Source organism: Schistocerca cancellata, chromosome 9, assembly GCF_023864275.1.
Source record: "Schistocerca cancellata isolate TAMUIC-IGC-003103 chromosome 9, iqSchCanc2.1, whole genome shotgun sequence".
NCBI classification, from domain to species: Eukaryota; Metazoa; Arthropoda; class Insecta; order Orthoptera; family Acrididae; genus Schistocerca; species Schistocerca cancellata.
The window spans coordinates 173,999,055-174,017,009 of NC_064634.1; the positions used below are offsets into that span (position 1 = coordinate 173,999,055).

General features: G+C 39.0%; 1 protein-coding gene across 1 annotated transcript in view; it reads right to left on the reverse strand.

Moving 5' to 3' along the window:
* Nucleotides 1–1,180: 1,180 nt before the first annotated feature.
* The window catches only part of LOC126100557 (chromatin modification-related protein MEAF6), a 53,367-nt gene continuing 36,592 nt past the window's right edge, over nt 1,181–17,955 (reverse strand). The window contains exons 3-4 of the mRNA XM_049911175.1: nt 8,705–8,741; nt 1,181–2,621 (exon numbers count right to left, since the gene is read on the reverse strand). Of these exons, the coding sequence (XP_049767132.1) occupies nt 2,230–2,621; nt 8,705–8,741 (429 nt within the window). The 3' untranslated portion in view covers nt 1,181–2,229. The remainder of the gene's footprint in view (nt 2,622–8,704; nt 8,742–17,955) is intronic.

Genomic DNA, 17,955 nt, shown 5'->3' on the forward strand with positions numbered 1-17,955 from the left:
TGCACTTCATAACTGCAGAGAAATATGAATGATGTATAGGGCCACAAAACTAAGGGAAAAAGCCAAACTGGCATACACCACAGTATATATAAAAAAAAAAAAAACACATGTTATTAACCAAGTGCAGATAATTTTTAGTGTTAGACCAATAATTTCCAGCCCATGTATTTTTGCTGTGATGAAACAGTATACTCATTGACAGTAATAACTTGGACATTCTATGAGCTGGATTCTTTATAAGATGGTCCAAACATTGCTGAAAAATTTGTTTTTGCATTTACTTCTGGTATCATTTAGCAAAAAATGGCACACCCACCTTACAGGAATCATTCTTACAGTAAATTCTTCATATACCATATTCTTTCTTCTGTTATCCTATGTTGTCTATTTTTTTGTATACCTTTAGTCAAGATAAGTACTGTGTGCCCATTTCTCGACTGTCGCAAAACTTCACCAAATGTGGATGTGTTTCTTTTGACATTCAAAACAAAGAATTTCACAGTTGCTTTTAAATACCACAACACTTGTCATGAACACATGCAGAAGGTGGGCAACACACAACTTGGCACTAGGTAAAAATAAAAAGCTGACAGATGGAACAGGCTAGCAAACAACTGAACCCCCAATGATGACCTAATTTTATTTACACTTTCTAGAACGTTTCTGACAGTTTAAAACTGTGTGTGCTGGTGCCTGATGATGCAATGTGACCCTCATGGATATTGTTGTATTACTTAAGTATCATTCTGCAGGAGACCAGTTATCAGTTTTAAAATTGGGACTCATGGAAATGGAAGCTAGTAGGCACAGTAGCTACGTCGATGAACCGCATACCGAGACATCTCAAGTTTATAGCAGTGCCCACTAGTTACAAAAATTACTCTGCCTGAATTGCTTTTTTATACATTTTTTTCTGAATTTCTATTTCACAAGCCAGTGTTTGTTATAATACCAAACAAATTGTCTCTGGAATTAAAATTTCTCTTTACAAAACAACTGAGTGCCTTTCGATAATAGTGAGAAACTTCAACAAAGCATGAACAGTATTAGCCAGGAATGATTTTCCCACAAGGTAATTGCAAAAAGGAATTGAAAGAACCAAGTTAAGTGAATATATTAGAATAGAATTTATAATATTTAGTGGTGGTATTAGACTTCACTAACTTTATTTCAGGCTTTTAACCAATTGATGTTCTTAACAATAACTACATCAATTTCTTTAGACTTCTTGAAAGAGTGTAATATATAAAACTTGAATTTATTTAATACCAGTCATTTTCATGTCACAAAATGATAAAATTTTAAAAGAAGAGTTCTATTTGTGTAAGTACCCAATTCATGAAAAGTATTAATCACAAATACGTTATTAACAATATAATTCAGAATAATGTCAGGTAGGGTCCTCACAGCTCTTTAGTAACGTATTAAATTATAATATACTCTATGTATCTAAATTTAACGAAACAGCACACTGAAAACTATGAACTCAATATTTACGTTGGTATGTTGTCACTATAAAAGTAGAAATATTTAACAATGTACAATAATTCAGCGTATATCTATGTACATTTGAAGTTTCTTTATTGTGAACAATAGAGGCACACTGGCACTCACTTAAAACACAATTTCATAACATTCTTACAATGATTTTGATAGATCTGATTACGTCAATAAGAGTAAACATAGCTATGTTCAAATCATGTAAATAAAATTCAGTTAAAGAACATAAAATACGGCATAAGTACTTTTTATTTTCCCTAGAAATGGATATCACATGCTTGTAACTGACTGCTAGCTAAAATGTAATGTTGCATTTCAGCTGCATTCAGTAATGTCACGTACTCTACAGTTACAGCTCTCTGGCATATCCTGTACTACACAATTAATAATTAACCCATTTCTCACTGTGGAAGTATTCTATACTTATTATTACAGCAAAGAATTTTAAATTCATTTAGTAGCTCTCGATTTCCATTTGAATGCAGTTAGTAGTGCTCTAAATCCAAGTTTCAAATTATTTTTTCATTGTCAGAAAATAATTTTAATTTCAATCTGTGTTGATGATAAGACAGACAAATAACAATAGATCCGAGTGCTAGAAACAGATTTTGAGCAGGTGTACAAATATGCACCTGCTGTACTCTTTCGTCAACTGTAATGACCCAGAAGCCCATTTACTTTCATCTCATCACAGATTTTTAGTTTCTCTCAGTCCTCCTCATCAGTCTGTCATCGATGACGTGCTTTCTTTGCAACTGGTTTCTTGGCAGATGTGTTCCCAGAACTGGCAGCATTGACAGAACTTGTGCTGCTCACTGTAGTTCCTCCAACTGCTGGAGTTTTGTTAGGAGCTGGACGATTCTCTTTGCTGGCAGCTGAACTATCCTTTGCTGGTGTACTTGGACGATCCCTCTCTCCTGAAGGAGTTGATCGGCCATTGACTGCAGCTACCGATGTACTCGTAGGTGTCACAGGTGATGGACTTGCAGTTACGGCGGGAGATGGCACACTCACTACTGAAGGGGCACTGGTTGCAACAGTAGCCTTCCCGGATTCTTTTCCTGCTACATTGTCCTCACTACCACTGTTTCCTGTCTGAGATTCTGTTTCACTGTTGCGATCTGAAAAAAAAAGAAAAAAACCTTTATATAGCTTCTTGACAATAATGAATTTCTTGTATATTTATATTATACAGCACTTTCCTTCAAGAAAAACAGCAGTAACAGAAACAGAAAAATTCATACATAACTAATTAAAACAAAATGTAAGTTATATTCTGATGCATGTGCACAATTTTAATGATGAGTGCAGTTACGATTTTTGAACATTCACGCAAAGAATGGTGATATACTGTCATTCACACTGTAAAACATGTGACATTTCATGTTTTCAAATGAATTTGTTGCCAGATCACTTTGTTTAAATCCCACAATATTTTATTAAAGTAACAGCCAGAAATTTTTAAATTGTTGTTGCTGGAGACTGTCTGAAAATGTTGGGTAGTTGTCTCAATAATAAATGAACTGGCAGCACAGTTATCAACCCTATATGTAAATGAGGAATACATTAGAAAGTCATTAGATCGAATTTCAACACTTGTGAAAGCAACCTAGTCAGTCTCTAATTGTAGTTGAATGATCTATTGTAGAAAGGATTTTTTTTTTTTTTTTTTGAGGTTTTAGGCTTTCAACTGCATAGTACCTCATCAGCCTCCCAGTCAATCCTCAGGTTATGGTTCTCTAATACCTACAAAATGGCCAAAAAATCAAATGGATTTAAAAAAACGTGCCCTGGCACTACCCCAATATTTCATACCAGTGCCTATATTTTTGTGGAGTTCATTTTTTTACTCTTTTAAATACACAAAGTAATATTTTTAAACAAGCAATTAGAAAAAAATTGTTTGTGAAGGACTTTCTTTGACCTGCACTGGCATGTAACATCTCGATTGTTGGGAGAGATAAATAAGTCACACGGAATTACTGGTATTTTAAAAGGCATGTTCTTTTTAAAAATGTTTGAAGAAGACAGAAAAAAAATCCATGGAATGTAATGTCATCCACTTCAAAAGCTCGATGATCATATTAGTCAAGCAAAGGTTTTTTTTATGCTTATCAGTGATTAACTGTCAGAAAAACAGCACAGAAATGCAACAACACTGCAATAAAAAAGCTGCAAATGTCTTATACTGTGGTGAAGTACACTCTAAGACAGAAAGAAACAATGCATCACAAAGGAATTATTCGAATGGAAGAGATCATTAGATGTGATGTACATGTACTGACGAATTGATAACAGTTTCAGAAAAACTGTACGACTTATTCAAGAGAAAGATGTTCAAAAACAAGTCAATAATGCGCTGACCCACCTCTAGCTCTTATGCAAGCAATTATTCGGCTTGACATTGATTGATAGAGTTGTTGGATGTCCTCCTGAGGGATAATGTGCCAAATCATCAAAATTCCCAAGTCGGTTGCAGGGATCTGGCCATAAAGCTCCAAACATTCTTATTTGGGGATAAATCCAGTGACACTGCTGGCGAAGGCAGGGTTTGGCAGGCATGAAGACAAGCAGTAGAAACTCTTGCAGTGTGCAGGTGGACATTATTTTGCTGAAATGAAAGCCTAGGATGGGTTGCTTGAAGAGCAACAAAACAGGATGCAGTTTATCGTCGACATACCACTGTGCTGTAAATGTACTATTGATGAAACCAAAGGGGTCCTGCTATGAAAAGAAATGGTACCTCCAACCTTCACCCTTGGTTCTCGGACTGCGTGGCAGATGACAATCAAGCTGGTATCCCACTGCTGTCTGGGGCTTCTCTTGACATCTCTTCAGCCTGGAACCTCATTGACTGCAGTAGAATTGTCTTCAGTGGTGAGCCCTGTTTAGGACTGAGCCCCAGTGAACCATGAAGACGTGTGGAGATGCCTTGGACACTGATGGGATTTCAACCTCACTCTTGCCCGCCATATGGCAACAACAGAAGTGACGGTCTGGGGCGTGATTTCATTTCATGACAGAACCCTTTTGGTTGTCATCCACATAACCCTTACAGTGCCGCGGTATATTGACGATATTCTATGCTCTGTTTTGTCAACCTTCATGGCAAGTGATCCTGCACTTATATTTCAGCAAGATAATGCCTACACACACATACACAGTGAGAGTTTCTACTGCTTGTCTTTATGCTTCTCAAACCCTACCTTTGCCCAGCTAGGTCACCAGCAATCTTTCCAAATGAGAACAATTGGAGCATTATGGGCAAGGTCCTCCAACCACCTTGGGAGTTTGATGATCTAACACGTCAACTGGACAGAACTTGGCACGATATCCAACAATGTCATCAATCAATGCCCAGCCAAATACCGCTTGTATAAGTGCTGCAGGTGGACCAACACATTACTGACTTGTTTCTGAACCTCTTTCCCTTGAATAAATCATTCTATTTTTCTGATATCGTAATCATTTGTTTGTCCGTAAACGTACATCACAACTACTGATTTCTGTACCATGCTTAGTGGTGCATCTTTTTTTAGTGCATAATGAACGACAGGTGACCAATGATCAAATAACAATTGTCTTGCTATGTCTTATAATTTTCATTAAAATACATGTTACTTGACACTGAAATAACTATCTCTGACATATGGACAAGGCTTATCACAAACGGTATTTTTGAATGTTGTGGCACTGGAACCATGGATTTATACCTGGGCAAAAATCCATATGAAATTGATGAAAGAATCAGAGAGAAGTAGTCTCAACTACAGACAGTGCAGTTGTAGCACCTTTGTGATGACAACAACTTTTTCTCCAAATCTGAGTTCATAAAGAAAACAAAAGGCAACCTACAGAGCAGATAACAATAATCTATCTCTGGAGAAATGAAGGTTAACTGTATAGACAGACAAGCTACCCATTAACATAAAGCTGCTGCAAGCACAAACACAATATCAGGGTGTACATTCCTGGATATTTCTCGGACTTTCCAGTTAAAAATGCGCTTTTCTCTGGGTGAAAATATGCTGTAGCCAGGAGTGAAAGTACATTTTTTTCCATGTTAAGTGACAATACACTTTCCCTTGGAGCTGTAAAAAATGTATCAATCCTTTGAATGGTAAAGGTTTTATACACTAGCACTCCCAGCAAAAAAGCAACATATTTTGAAAGATTCTTTAATACACAGCAACATGTACACTGTACATTTTAGTATTACGAAATTATAAATAGAAAGCTGCATCAAACCAGTCTCAGGACTGAAGACAACAACAACAACAACAACAACAACAACAACAACAAATAGAAAGTCACCAAATACCGCACAGTATTTTCCGAACACAGAACACCGAAGTATAAGAAGTGCGATGCCTATGCTATGACACGGAAACAGAGACAATAATAGTGCTCCAAGTGGCCTGGCAGTGAACTCTGAATTTGAGAAAATATGGTATGATAATATATATTCTTGTTTTGCAATATATGACTACTAGATGATATCTTTCATAAAAAAAGAGAGAGAAATTAACTCGCCTTTCACACAGAGTACAGGGCATCCAAAATTTTTGTTTTTCTGAGTGTGTTGTCAGGCAGGATCCTAAAACCACAGCTCAAATTGCAGCAGCTCAATATTTCTAACAAACACGATTGTAAATTTCACTGCTGTGCACTGAACATTTCATGGCTTATCTGGCTGAACACGTTCTGTTGAGCACTTCGATTTTTCCATAGAAAAGCCAATTATGTGTGTAATTGCTCAAGAACTGGCCTCACAATTTCTTGTTTTAAGGATAATTATACTTTTTGCCACCATTATTGCATAATTTATCATCTATGAAAGAACTAAAACAAATATCAAAAACGAATCTTGAAGCTGGGTCTTTTTTAGCATGTGCTACCCTTTCAGATATATCAAACAAAAATGTGCCAGTAAAATTTTAAATAATGGCATAAATGGCTGATCCTCGAAGTGTAAAGTTTTGAATGAGAGTCAAACACTTCATGATTTAAGAAATTCATCGCACAATCTCACACGGAACATAATTCATCTTGTGTAAAAGGGAATCTACTTTGAAAGTAATGGTGCTCAAAAAACCATTTGCAATATGTTCCTGTGACCAGTTATAAATATAAAGACTTATGACATCATGCTCATCGAAAGGAATTTTTTTATTTTGAACTGTTGCATAGTCTCTGTCCAAGAGCCTTTTGATATTGACATATGCTTGTTTGAGCACTGTGTTTTGTTGTTGTATATAGCACTTTTTCTTTGCAACTAAAGTTTTATTTTGGTGTTCTTTTCTCATTTATGTTTTATATCTGCAGTATTATTATGGGTTAGTGCGTAAGTAAATTTCTTTGTTAGATTATCAGTTCTTACCAGCAATATTACAGAAATTTAACTTAAAACTAAAAAATTGAAAAATTCCAGGAATCTTAAAAATTCCCAGGTATTTCCTGGATTTCCCAGTTGACCCGGGGCATATATGGTATTACTGTGACACGCTAATTGTCAGTTATAAACCCTTCAAGTAAATATACTTTTCAACTGTTGTGTTTGATTTTTTTTTCATTGCTATTTAATTTTTGGCCATGTCCTTTTCAAAGGAACCATTCTGACATTTGGTTGAAGTGATTTAAGGAAACTAAGGAAAATATTGGATGAGAATTTGAGTCACCACCCTCCCTAATGAAAGTCAAGTCTTTCATCACTGCATCAAACTGGTTGGTATTATGAAAAGTAGATTTGCAATTCAGTAAAACTGAGTAGTGATGAAAATGCTGGAACTCAACAGCCTATGATACGAGAAATGCACTAGAAAACAAACTTATGTACTTTACTATTGCAGCTTTTACCTAAAATTTGTTGTGTGTCAAAATGGCAATGTGAGATACACAAAAACTCATATTATGGGCAAAAGAAGGGGGCAGGGCAAGTGCTATACTTCATCCATCATGGGGATTGAGAACATCAAAGATTTTTGCCCTGGTCCTGGGAATTCTAAGACCCTACAAACATCACTACATTTGTTCCTCAGACTTGTCCAGGCATGCAAAAAAATATGCGAGCAGTTAACATCAGTTTTATTAAAACATTACTACAACTTACTTTTTACGTTTGCATGCAGTAATGTTCATCAACATGCTTTTGATGGATGATAAATGCAATGCATGTTTGGATATAAAAAGATATTTTTATGTGATACAATTCCAATTTAACAAGTTTCAGATTTTTACTTTACTTTTACTGTGAAACCTTGCTTCTTGCCAAATTTCATGAGTCTAGGTCAGCAGGAAGCACCCTTTATGTTTTGGTGAGTGAGTTTGCAAGTATCAAAATATGTGACATTAATGACTGTGTCTTTTGATTGCACTGATACAAAAGCTTACAATTGTTACACCACCAAGGCATCATAAACCTTAGTACATGACATATATGTGAACTCGATTTGGCAAACTGTTCCAGAGAAAAAGGGTTTTTAACAGTCACACATGACAGACAGACAGGCAGACAGATATACAGACAACGAAGCTATCCTATAAGGGTTCCATTTATACAGACTGAAGCCTGAACACTGGAAAACACAGAAAAAAGTAACACTTTAAGGAGATGGGTACTACGATTGCAAAACAAGTAAATCATCTATTAAAATTCCAATTAATTTTCACCTGACTTAGCTACAGCACTAGCAAGATCATGTTTTATTCACATTTTTTAAAACTGAGATTTAATGAAAAAAAATCCTTTCATTGACTTTAGCACTGTTCCTGTGGTTTTCTCTTACAATTTCTCATGTACTCATTATTATTGTAGTAAGCTTCACAGGTGGGATTTTCACATGGTAAATGATACACCTCACCTTAGGACCCTTACTATAAAAAATGTGTGCAGGTAAGGACCTGGAAAGAAGATTCCTGTCTTGGCAGTGTGCTATCACTTTCACTGTTCAAATTTGCCTTACAGGCTGACTTTAAGTTATAACTGACCATTGCAACACTGTGATATAAGTTCTGTTAAGGCTGGGAAGTATGGAGTGTCATCACTGGCAAGCTGAAGTTAAGAGTTAGTCATTAAGGCATACTTGGATAGTGAAATTGGCAAGGTACTGCCCAATCTGGCAAACATTTTCAATTTATAGAAGTATATATTCCACTAAAGAGTAAAAATACATTAACTCAAGACATATCTTGGTCACAAACTTACCTTTATCTTGTCCTTGATCAACTAGCCCGCTGACAGCCTGTAAAGATAAGGAGAGAGATGTCACATATTGATTTAATCTTTAAATAATTACTAAATAGAAACAGAATAAACATTCAAAACAACCATAAGGAGACATCAAACTGCAATCTCCTGGGACCTCAGTTTGTGCCAGTATCAGGTCAGGAGGGTACAGTGTGAATCCCTTATTTGCCTTATTAAGGATAGACTGTTTCACTCTCATGATGACCATTTCAAGAAATAATGTTATAGAGCGCTACATTTTTCAAATGTGAAAGAGAAAGATATGTGCAACACCAAAGAGTTATATTCTAAACTGAACTAAGGTTGGTCAGTCAGCAGTCAGGCTTCACTGATGAAGCACCAGGAGACTATCAAGTCTGTCTGTTTTCAAAGTTTAATTCTTAAATTCTTTGCTATTTTTCGTGCAGTTGCATAACCACAGCTCAGTCAATTGCCAGCCTGCATTAGTGAAGGGCCAGGTGATCAACAAGTCACATATTTCGTTTTTTCTGTTAGTTTCCATAGTTTAATTTTTAATATTGTAAGATGGGTGGGGTGTGTGCTTGCTGTGTGCAGACGCTGGAGGATCTGGCTGCAGTTTGTGAACAGCCGAAGATGCTTATAGCCACAGTCAACTAGCTGCAGGCTGCTGCCAGCCATCTACAGGCTGCTGCCTCAAAGTGTGACAGCAGTGAATAAACTGGTTTTGCCCATGGATTCTGATGTTGGAGCGTCTTCCAGCGGTACCTGTTGCACGGGTGGGGCTGTCCGCACACAATGCAGGGTGAGTGGCAGGTTGTTTACAGTTGCGTCCCTCGAGGTGGAGAGTCAATATGGAGGCTCGACATCTGGCCTTGCCCATTCAATCTGCGAGTGGACATCTGGTCATTCCTTCAGCAGGGTCCAAGCAGACACATGGGGGGAGGGGTTTGCTAGTTGTCAGGAGCTCCTTTGTTTTAGCCAGTTTACGGAGCTCGTTAGGGAAACAGTGTCCAGAGCTGTAAACAATTCCAATGTGCACTCAGCCCATCTGCTCGGAGCCATCGTCTGAGATGTGCACAAAGCTCTGCCTGTAGCTATTGAGGGTGCAATTAATCTTTAAGTTGTTGCTCATGTCGGCACCAATGATGCATTTCTCTTAGGTTCTCAGGCCATCTTCAGTTCCTGCAGGCAGCTTGAAGAAGTGGTGAAGACTGCTGGCCTCATTTGCAGGGTGCGAGCAGAGCTCACACACTACAGTACTGTACCCAGAATTGATCAGGGTCCTACGGTTTGCAGCCAAGTGGCGGAGGCTCTGTTGATTTGGTAATTGTCACGGCTGCAGATTTATGGGCCAGTATTATGGGGTGGAGAGTAGTAAGACTCCCCTTAATGGGTCAGGGTGACTACAAAAGAAGCAGTTACTTGGGTAGCACAGTACTTGTGTAGTATTTAGGTTAGGTGATAGTTTGAGGTCCTCTGATGAATGTTTACCAGCCGATACACACAGAGAAAAATCAGATCATGTACAAAGTTGAGATATTCTGTTCAACAGAAAACTGTCAAAGTATTCATAACAAATTTCCTGAACTTACTGCCCTCCAGGAAAGTAGTTGCACTCGATTATTCTTGGAAGAGCTGGCAGAAACCCATAGCAGAAAGGTCTGAAATATTTAGTGAGGCATGGAATGTATAGTGTAAAGACAGATTACACACCAGGTCGAAACTGAGTCTGACTGTGAAGTTATTTGGACACAAGAAGCAGGCCTACATGAACTTAATTATTAGATTTTTTACTGGTAACCTGATTCCACGGTAATAGCTGTAGAATCATTCAAGGGAAGCACTTAGCAGTGCGGAAAATTAGTATTAGTATTATTTGGTGGCAACTTTAATGTACTGAGCACAAACTGGGATATCTATGGAGTCACTGCAGGTAGTACAGACAGAGACGGTCTTGTGAAGTACTTTTGAACACATCTTCTGAAAATGCCTTGCACAACTAGTTAGGCAATCAACACACAATGAAAATATTGTAGAACTTGTAGCTAACAACAAGCCTGACCTTATCAACAGTGTCAGTACAGAGACGGGGACTAAGGATCACGAGGCCATCATGGTAATGATCGTTGCTGAAGTTAATAAACAAATCAAGAATGTTAGGAGAGTTTTTAGTGTAAAAAAGCAGATCGGCAGTTGTTAGCAATGAATGAACACCATTTAGTTCCAATATGACTGACATAGAGGAATTATGGATAAAATTTAAACTGCTTGTAAATGGCGCTCTGGACATGTATGTCACACTAAATGAATGATGGTTTCATAATCCAATTTGAAGAATGTTGAAGGAAAAGAGATTGCTGCACTCCCATTTAAAACAGAAATGTGCAAATCTCGACACGCAAAAGCTAGTAGAATTTCGTGCATCCAACGCGCGAAGTATACAACAATTTCCACAGTCGTATCTTAGCAAAAGACCTTGCTGAGAAAAGTTTGGTCATTTGTAAAATCACTAAGTGGGTATAAGACTTGTAGTCAGTCACTCATTGATGTCTGAGGTGGCAATAGGAAACAGCAAAAGCAAAATCGGAATTTTATATTTCACATTTAACGAATCTTTGACGCAAGCAGAGCAAACAAACATCCATCATTTGACTGCTGCACAGACACCCAAATACAGGACATAGAAAGAGACATCCCTGGCATAGAGAAGCAACTGAAAGACTTGAAAACAAGTAAGTCACCAGGTATGGATGAAATTTCAATTCAGTTTTACAAAGAGTACTCTGCAGCAATGGGCTCCTTACTTAGCTTGCATTCATTGTGAATCTTTTACCCAGTGCGAAGTCCCAAGTGACTGGAAAAAGCAAAGGTGACTCTTCTATATAAGAAAGGTAAAAGCAAGGGCCACATAATTAAAGACAAATGTCCTTAAAATGGGTATGCTTGAACACATACTGAGTTTGAATATACTAAATTTCCTTGAGACAGAAAAGCTTCTGTCCGCAAATCAGCATGAATTTAGAAAGTATCTCTTGTGCAATTTCAGCCTGACCTTTTCCCATACAATGTCCTACAAACCATCACTGGAAAGCAACAGGCAGTTTTCATATTCCTAGATTTCCTAAAAATGATTGACATGGTGGTCCACTGCAGAATGCTGATGAAGGTCTAAGTTTATGGATTAGATTCCCAGATATGTGAGTGGCTCAAAGACTTTTTTTAAGTAATAGACCCTACTACATTGTCCTCCATGGCGTCCCCAGGGAAGTGTGATAGGACTACTCTTATTCTCGACATACACAAATGATCTGACAGACTGGGTGGACAGCAATTAAGGGCTGTTTCTGATGCTGTTGTGGTTAAGGGGTGGTGTCATTGTTGAGTGATGGTAGGAGCAGACAGGGTGACTTACACCCAATTTCCAGTAGTGTAATGAATGGCAGCTTGCTCTAAATGTAGAAAAATGTTATGTGGATGTGAAGGAAAAACAATTCTGTAATGTTCAAATACAGTATTAATAATATGCTGCTTGCTTGACACAGTCACATCAAATAAATATCTAGGTGTAATACTGAAAAGTGACAAGAAATGGAATGAGCATGTCAGATTGGTAGTACAATAGGCAAATGCTCGATTTCATTTTATTGGGAGAATTTTGGGAAAGTGCAGTTTATCTATAAAGGAAATGGCTTACAGAATGGTAGTGTGGCCCATTCTTGAGTACTGCTTGAGTGTTTGGGATCCCCATCAGGTTGATTAAAATAAAGACTCCGAAGCAATTAGGAGGTGCGCTGCTAGATGTGTTACCAGTATGTTTGATCAGCACACAAGTATTACGGAGATGCTTTGTGAATTCAAACTGAAATCCCTGGAGGGCAGATGATGATCTTTTTGTGAGGTATTATTGTGGAAATTTAGAGAACCGGCATTTGAGCCCAAAAAAAAATTTAGAACATTTTTTGTTTCATGATCGTCATCATCACACACACACACACACACACACACACACACACACACACACTCACACTCTTACAATATCTGAAACTGTTACCAGCTTTTGCACTTCACTTTTAATTCCAGTGCAGTCGCATTCCAATTCTGCTGCCAGGCCACAGTGGCAAATTGTAGTTGAAATTTATGCCCCAGATGAGCTTGACTGTGGCACACCATTACTTCAATGCACTTTAAATATATGTACATACATTTATGACGCTTTTGTAGTAATTACCTTGTAAATAGGGCTATAGATAGAGAGATGCTGAATAAAACATAGTTGACTGTCAAAAGAGCAATGTGTGATGTCTTCGATGATTACCATAGCAGAATATTGTCAAATGATATTTTACAAAACCCAAAGAAATTCTGGTCGTACGTAAAGGCTGTTAGTAGCACCAATGTTAGTGTTGAGCCCTAGCAAATCAGACAGGAACTGATATCGAGGGCAGCAAAGCAAAAGCTGGAATGTTAACTCTGTTTTCAAATGTTCCTTTACAAAGGAAAACCCAGGACATCTGCTCCAATGAAAGGTGAATGAAATAAGTATTAGTGTCAGTGGTGTTTATATACAGCTGAAATCGTTAAAATTGAACAAAGCTCCAAGGCCCAATGGAATCCCTATCAGAATTTGCAGCTCAGATGTTCCCTCTTCTAGTGTAGATCCCTTGAACAAAAGATTGTGCTCAGTAGCTGGAAGAAAGAACAGATAACACCCATCTACAAGGAGGGCAGTAGAAGTGATCCACAAAACTTCCATCCAATATCGTTGAATCAGTTTGTTGTAGAATCTTAGAACATGTTCTGAGCTCTAACGTAATGTGGTATTTTGAAGAGATTGACCTCCTCCATGCCAACCAGCAAGGAGTCCGAAAACACTGATCATATGAAACTCAACTTGTACTGACATACTGAAAGCTTTGGATCAAAGAGTCAGGTAGATACAATATTTCTTGCTTTCCAAAAAGCATTTGAATCAGTACCACACCTATCGTTATTGTGAAAAGTTTGGTCATATGGGGTATCAAGTAAAATTTGTGACTGGATTACAACTTTTTGGTAGGGAGCACATAGGATGTTATCTCGGATGGAGAGTCATCGTCAGATGTAGAAATAACTTTGGGTGGGCCCCAGGGAAGCATGTTGGGACCTTTGCTGTTCATGTTGTATATTAATGATCTTGCAGACTATAATAATAGTAACCTCAGAATTTTTAGAAATGATGCAGCTATCTATAATAAATTATTATCTAAAGGAAGCTGCATAGATATTCAATCACATTTTGATAAGATTTCAAAGTGGTGTGAAGATTGTCAACTTGCTTTAAATGTTCAGAAATGTAAGATTGTACACTTCACACAAAAAAACACATAGTAACCTGTGACTACAAAATCAATAAGTCCCTGCTGGAATCAGCCAACTCATAAAAATATCGGGTGTAAGACTTTGTATGGATATGAAATAGAATGATCACATAGGTTCAGTCATGGGTAAAGCAGTTGGTAGACTTTGGTTTGTTGGTAGAATACTTGGGAAGTGCAATCAGTCTACAAAGCAGACAGCTTACAAATCTCTTGAGTGTTCTAGAATACTGCTCAAGTGGGTAGAGCCCATACCAAATAGGACTAGCAAGGGATATTGAATGTATACAGAGTTGGTAGGCACAAATGGTTACAGGTTCGACTGATCTGTGGGAAAGTATTACAGAGATACTGAAGGAACTGAACTGGATGACTGTTGAAGATAGACGTAAACTATCTCAAGAAAGTCTATTAACAAAGTTTCTTCAAGAATCAGCTTTTAATGATGGCTCTAAGAATAATCCCCTATGTATCACTCACCTAGGGATTGTAAGGCTGCACCTTATGATGGTTTGCAGAGTATGGATGTAGATACGTTTCATGTGAGGTTACTTATCCCAAAAGTAGAAGCAGTGTTTAGAATTATCTCCATGAGTGGAAATGGAGGTTGGTGCCTGGAAGCTAGCGAAAGTTGGAGCTACCATCTACAGGTACCAGCCATAGCACACAAATATAACACACACAACTGTTCGGATGTAAGGACTTTCAAAAACGGCTCCTCAAACATTATTTGTCTTTCGTAATTGAAGCTGGCTGTTAATTAAGGTAGACCACCACTGTGATTGTAAAACTGATTATTACAAGAGAAAAACTATTCATTTGCTTTTAGTGAGATTACTCATGCTCTAAGAAAATAAAAGACACAAGTAATTGTTTGGTAATATCTAAAAATGTAAAGCGTCCTTCTGTCTCAATGTAAGTATGGGTAGTATTTGAAGTAAACCAAATATTTTTCTCAGGAATATGACGTGGGTTTTTTAAAAAGTCATAGGAGACAACACCTGATGCAAGAATTGCCCCTGTGGAAAGCATTAAAGTCACAATATTGAAATAGGCACAGGAAACAGGATTTCTATTAGAATGCTTAATTTAGTTAAAGGAAGTGAGGACGACTTACTTTTCACCTGATTCTTACTAGGAAAATGGCGTATCTTCCATGAAACTCGACAGGAGCTCATATTATAACTTATGCAAAGTCCAGGATGGAACAACAACATTATTATGGAAAGGATAGACTGCTACTCACCGCATACAGGAGACATTGAGACACAGACAAGCACAACATGAAGTCTGCTATACATTGCAGGCTTTGGCCAAAAGGCTTTCTTCTGAAGTAGAAATCACTCTCTCTCTCTCTCTCTCTCTCTCTCTCTCTCTCTCTCTCTCTCTCTCACACACACACACACACACAAACAACCCACATACACATGACCACTGTGTCTAGCCACTGTCGATGGATGGAGTTGTAACTTTGCCTGATGGGAGTAGCAATCTGGCAGTGAGGGTAAGGATGCGGCATAGGGTGTGGAGAGAGGGTTGAAGGATGAGGTAGGGAAAGGCATAGTGCTGCTTGTGGGAGGGGACAGGAACATGGTGAAAATAGGATAGAAGCTGCTAGGTACATCTGGGAGGTTAACAGGGACTAGTGAAGGTTGAGTCCAGGGGGTTATGGGAACATTGGATATATTTCAGGGAGAGTTCCCATCTGTGCTATTCAGAAAAGCTAGTGTCAGTAAGGAGGATCCAGAAGATGGCGCAAGGTGTGAAGCAGTCCTTGAAGTGAAGTGAAGAACAGTGTTTTAGGCAGCATGTTAAAGCAATTGGGTGGTCCAGCTGCCTCTTGGCTACAGTTTGTTGGTGGCTTTTCTTGAGAACATATAGCTTGTTAGTTGTAACGCCTATGTAGAAACCACTGTAGTGGTTGCAGCTTAGTTTGTACATCACATGACTGCCTTTGATGTGACAGGAAATATTTATGACCGGACTGGAGTAGGTGGTGGTGGTGGTGGTGGTGGTGGTGGTGGTGGTGGTGGGAGGATGTATGGGACAGGTCTTGCATCTAGGTCTATTGCTGCGATACGAGGCAAGAATATTGCAAAGGTTCGGTGGGCAGTGGAATACCATTGTGGGAGGGGTGGCAAGGATAGTGGGTAGGATATTGCTCAGTTTAGGGCATGGGGAGAAGTAGTCATATCCATATTAGTTGTTGCCAGTCCTGGATGGTACTGAGTCACGAGAGGAATGTTCCTTGGTGGTTAGTCGGTGGGCTCCTTTGCGGCCAATCAGTGGGTACATGGGAGATGTTAGGAGACTGGAGAGACCAGACATGGGAGATATGCATATGTTCAATGTTGGGTGGGAAATTTCAGTCTGTGAAGCCCTCAGTGAGACCCTCAGCATATTTGGAAAGGAATGGCTCGTCACTGCAGATGCAACAACCATGGGTGGCTTGGCTGTGTGGAAGGGAATTATTGGTATGGAAGAGACTTATTGGTATGGGTGGGAGGCAGCTGTTGAACTGGATGTACTGCTTGCAATTGGTAGGTCTGATATGGTCAGAGGTAGTGATGTGGCCATCCTTGAGGTCAAGGTCAACATCAAGGAAGGTGGCTTGCTGGCCCGAGGAGAAGCATGTGAAGTGAATGGGAGTGAAGGTGTTGAGGTTCTGGAATAATGTGAATAGAATGTCCTTACTCTTTCACCTATTGTCCTGATCATGAAGATGTCATCAACATCTGGGTAGTTAAGAACTCTCTAGATGGCCCATGAGTTGGCTGGCATAGGATGGTGCCATGAACATACCCATTGCTGTATCCTGGAATTGTTTGCAGATGATACCTTCAAAGGAGAAGTAATTGTGGATGAGGATATTGTTGGTCATGGTGACCAGGAAGAAGGTTGTACTTTTGGAGTCACTCAGGCAATGGAAAAGATAATGTTCAATAATGGAATGCCACGGGCACTGGGGATGACAGTGTAGAGGGAGGTGGCATCAAGAGTAATGAGCAGGATGCTGTGTGGTAAAGACACAGGAACTGTGGAGAATTAGTGGAAGAAATGGTTAGTGTAGGATAGGTTATGGGTAATAGGCTGAAGGTGTTAGTCCATGAGAGCAGATGTTCTCTCAGTAACTGGCCACAATGGAACATCCTGGGTAGTTAGGTTTATGGACTACAGGAAGCATGTAGAAGATATGAGTGCAGGGAGTGTATGGGTCAGAGGAGGGAGAGAGAGAGAGGGAGAGACAGACTCAGGGAGAGCTCCTGGGACGGGCCTATGAAATTGAGGAGGGGCTGGAGATCCTGTTGGATTTCTGGAATGGGGTTACTGCAACAGGATTTGTAGGTGGATGAATTTGACGGCTGGCAGAGTCCCTCCACCAGATAATGATTGCAGTTTAAAACCACAGCACTAGAGCCTTTGTCAGCATGTTGGGATCAGTTTTTAGATGATGGATTTCTGATCTTTCTGCAGATGTAAGGTACCCTGTGAAAGCAGTCATGTGATCCACGAACCACACTGCAATTACTGTGTTGCCTTCTATGTGGGCATGATGACTATCAAGAAGTCTGTCCTCATGAATGGCCACTGACGAATTGTGGCCATGACTGCTTCACAGCCTGTGCCATTTGGATCCTCGCTAACAACACCAGCTTTTCTGAATCCCTGCCCCCTGCTTCAACTTTTGTTAGTCCCTGTTGTTGTTGTTGTGGTCTTCAGGCCCGAGACTGGTTTGATGCAGCTCTCCATGCTACTCTATCCTGTGCAAGCTTCTTCATCTCCCAGTACCTACTGCAACCTACATCCTTCTGAATCTGCTTAGTGTATTCATCTCTTGGTCTCCCCCTACGATTTTTACCCTCCATGCTGCCCTACAATGCTAAATTGGTGATC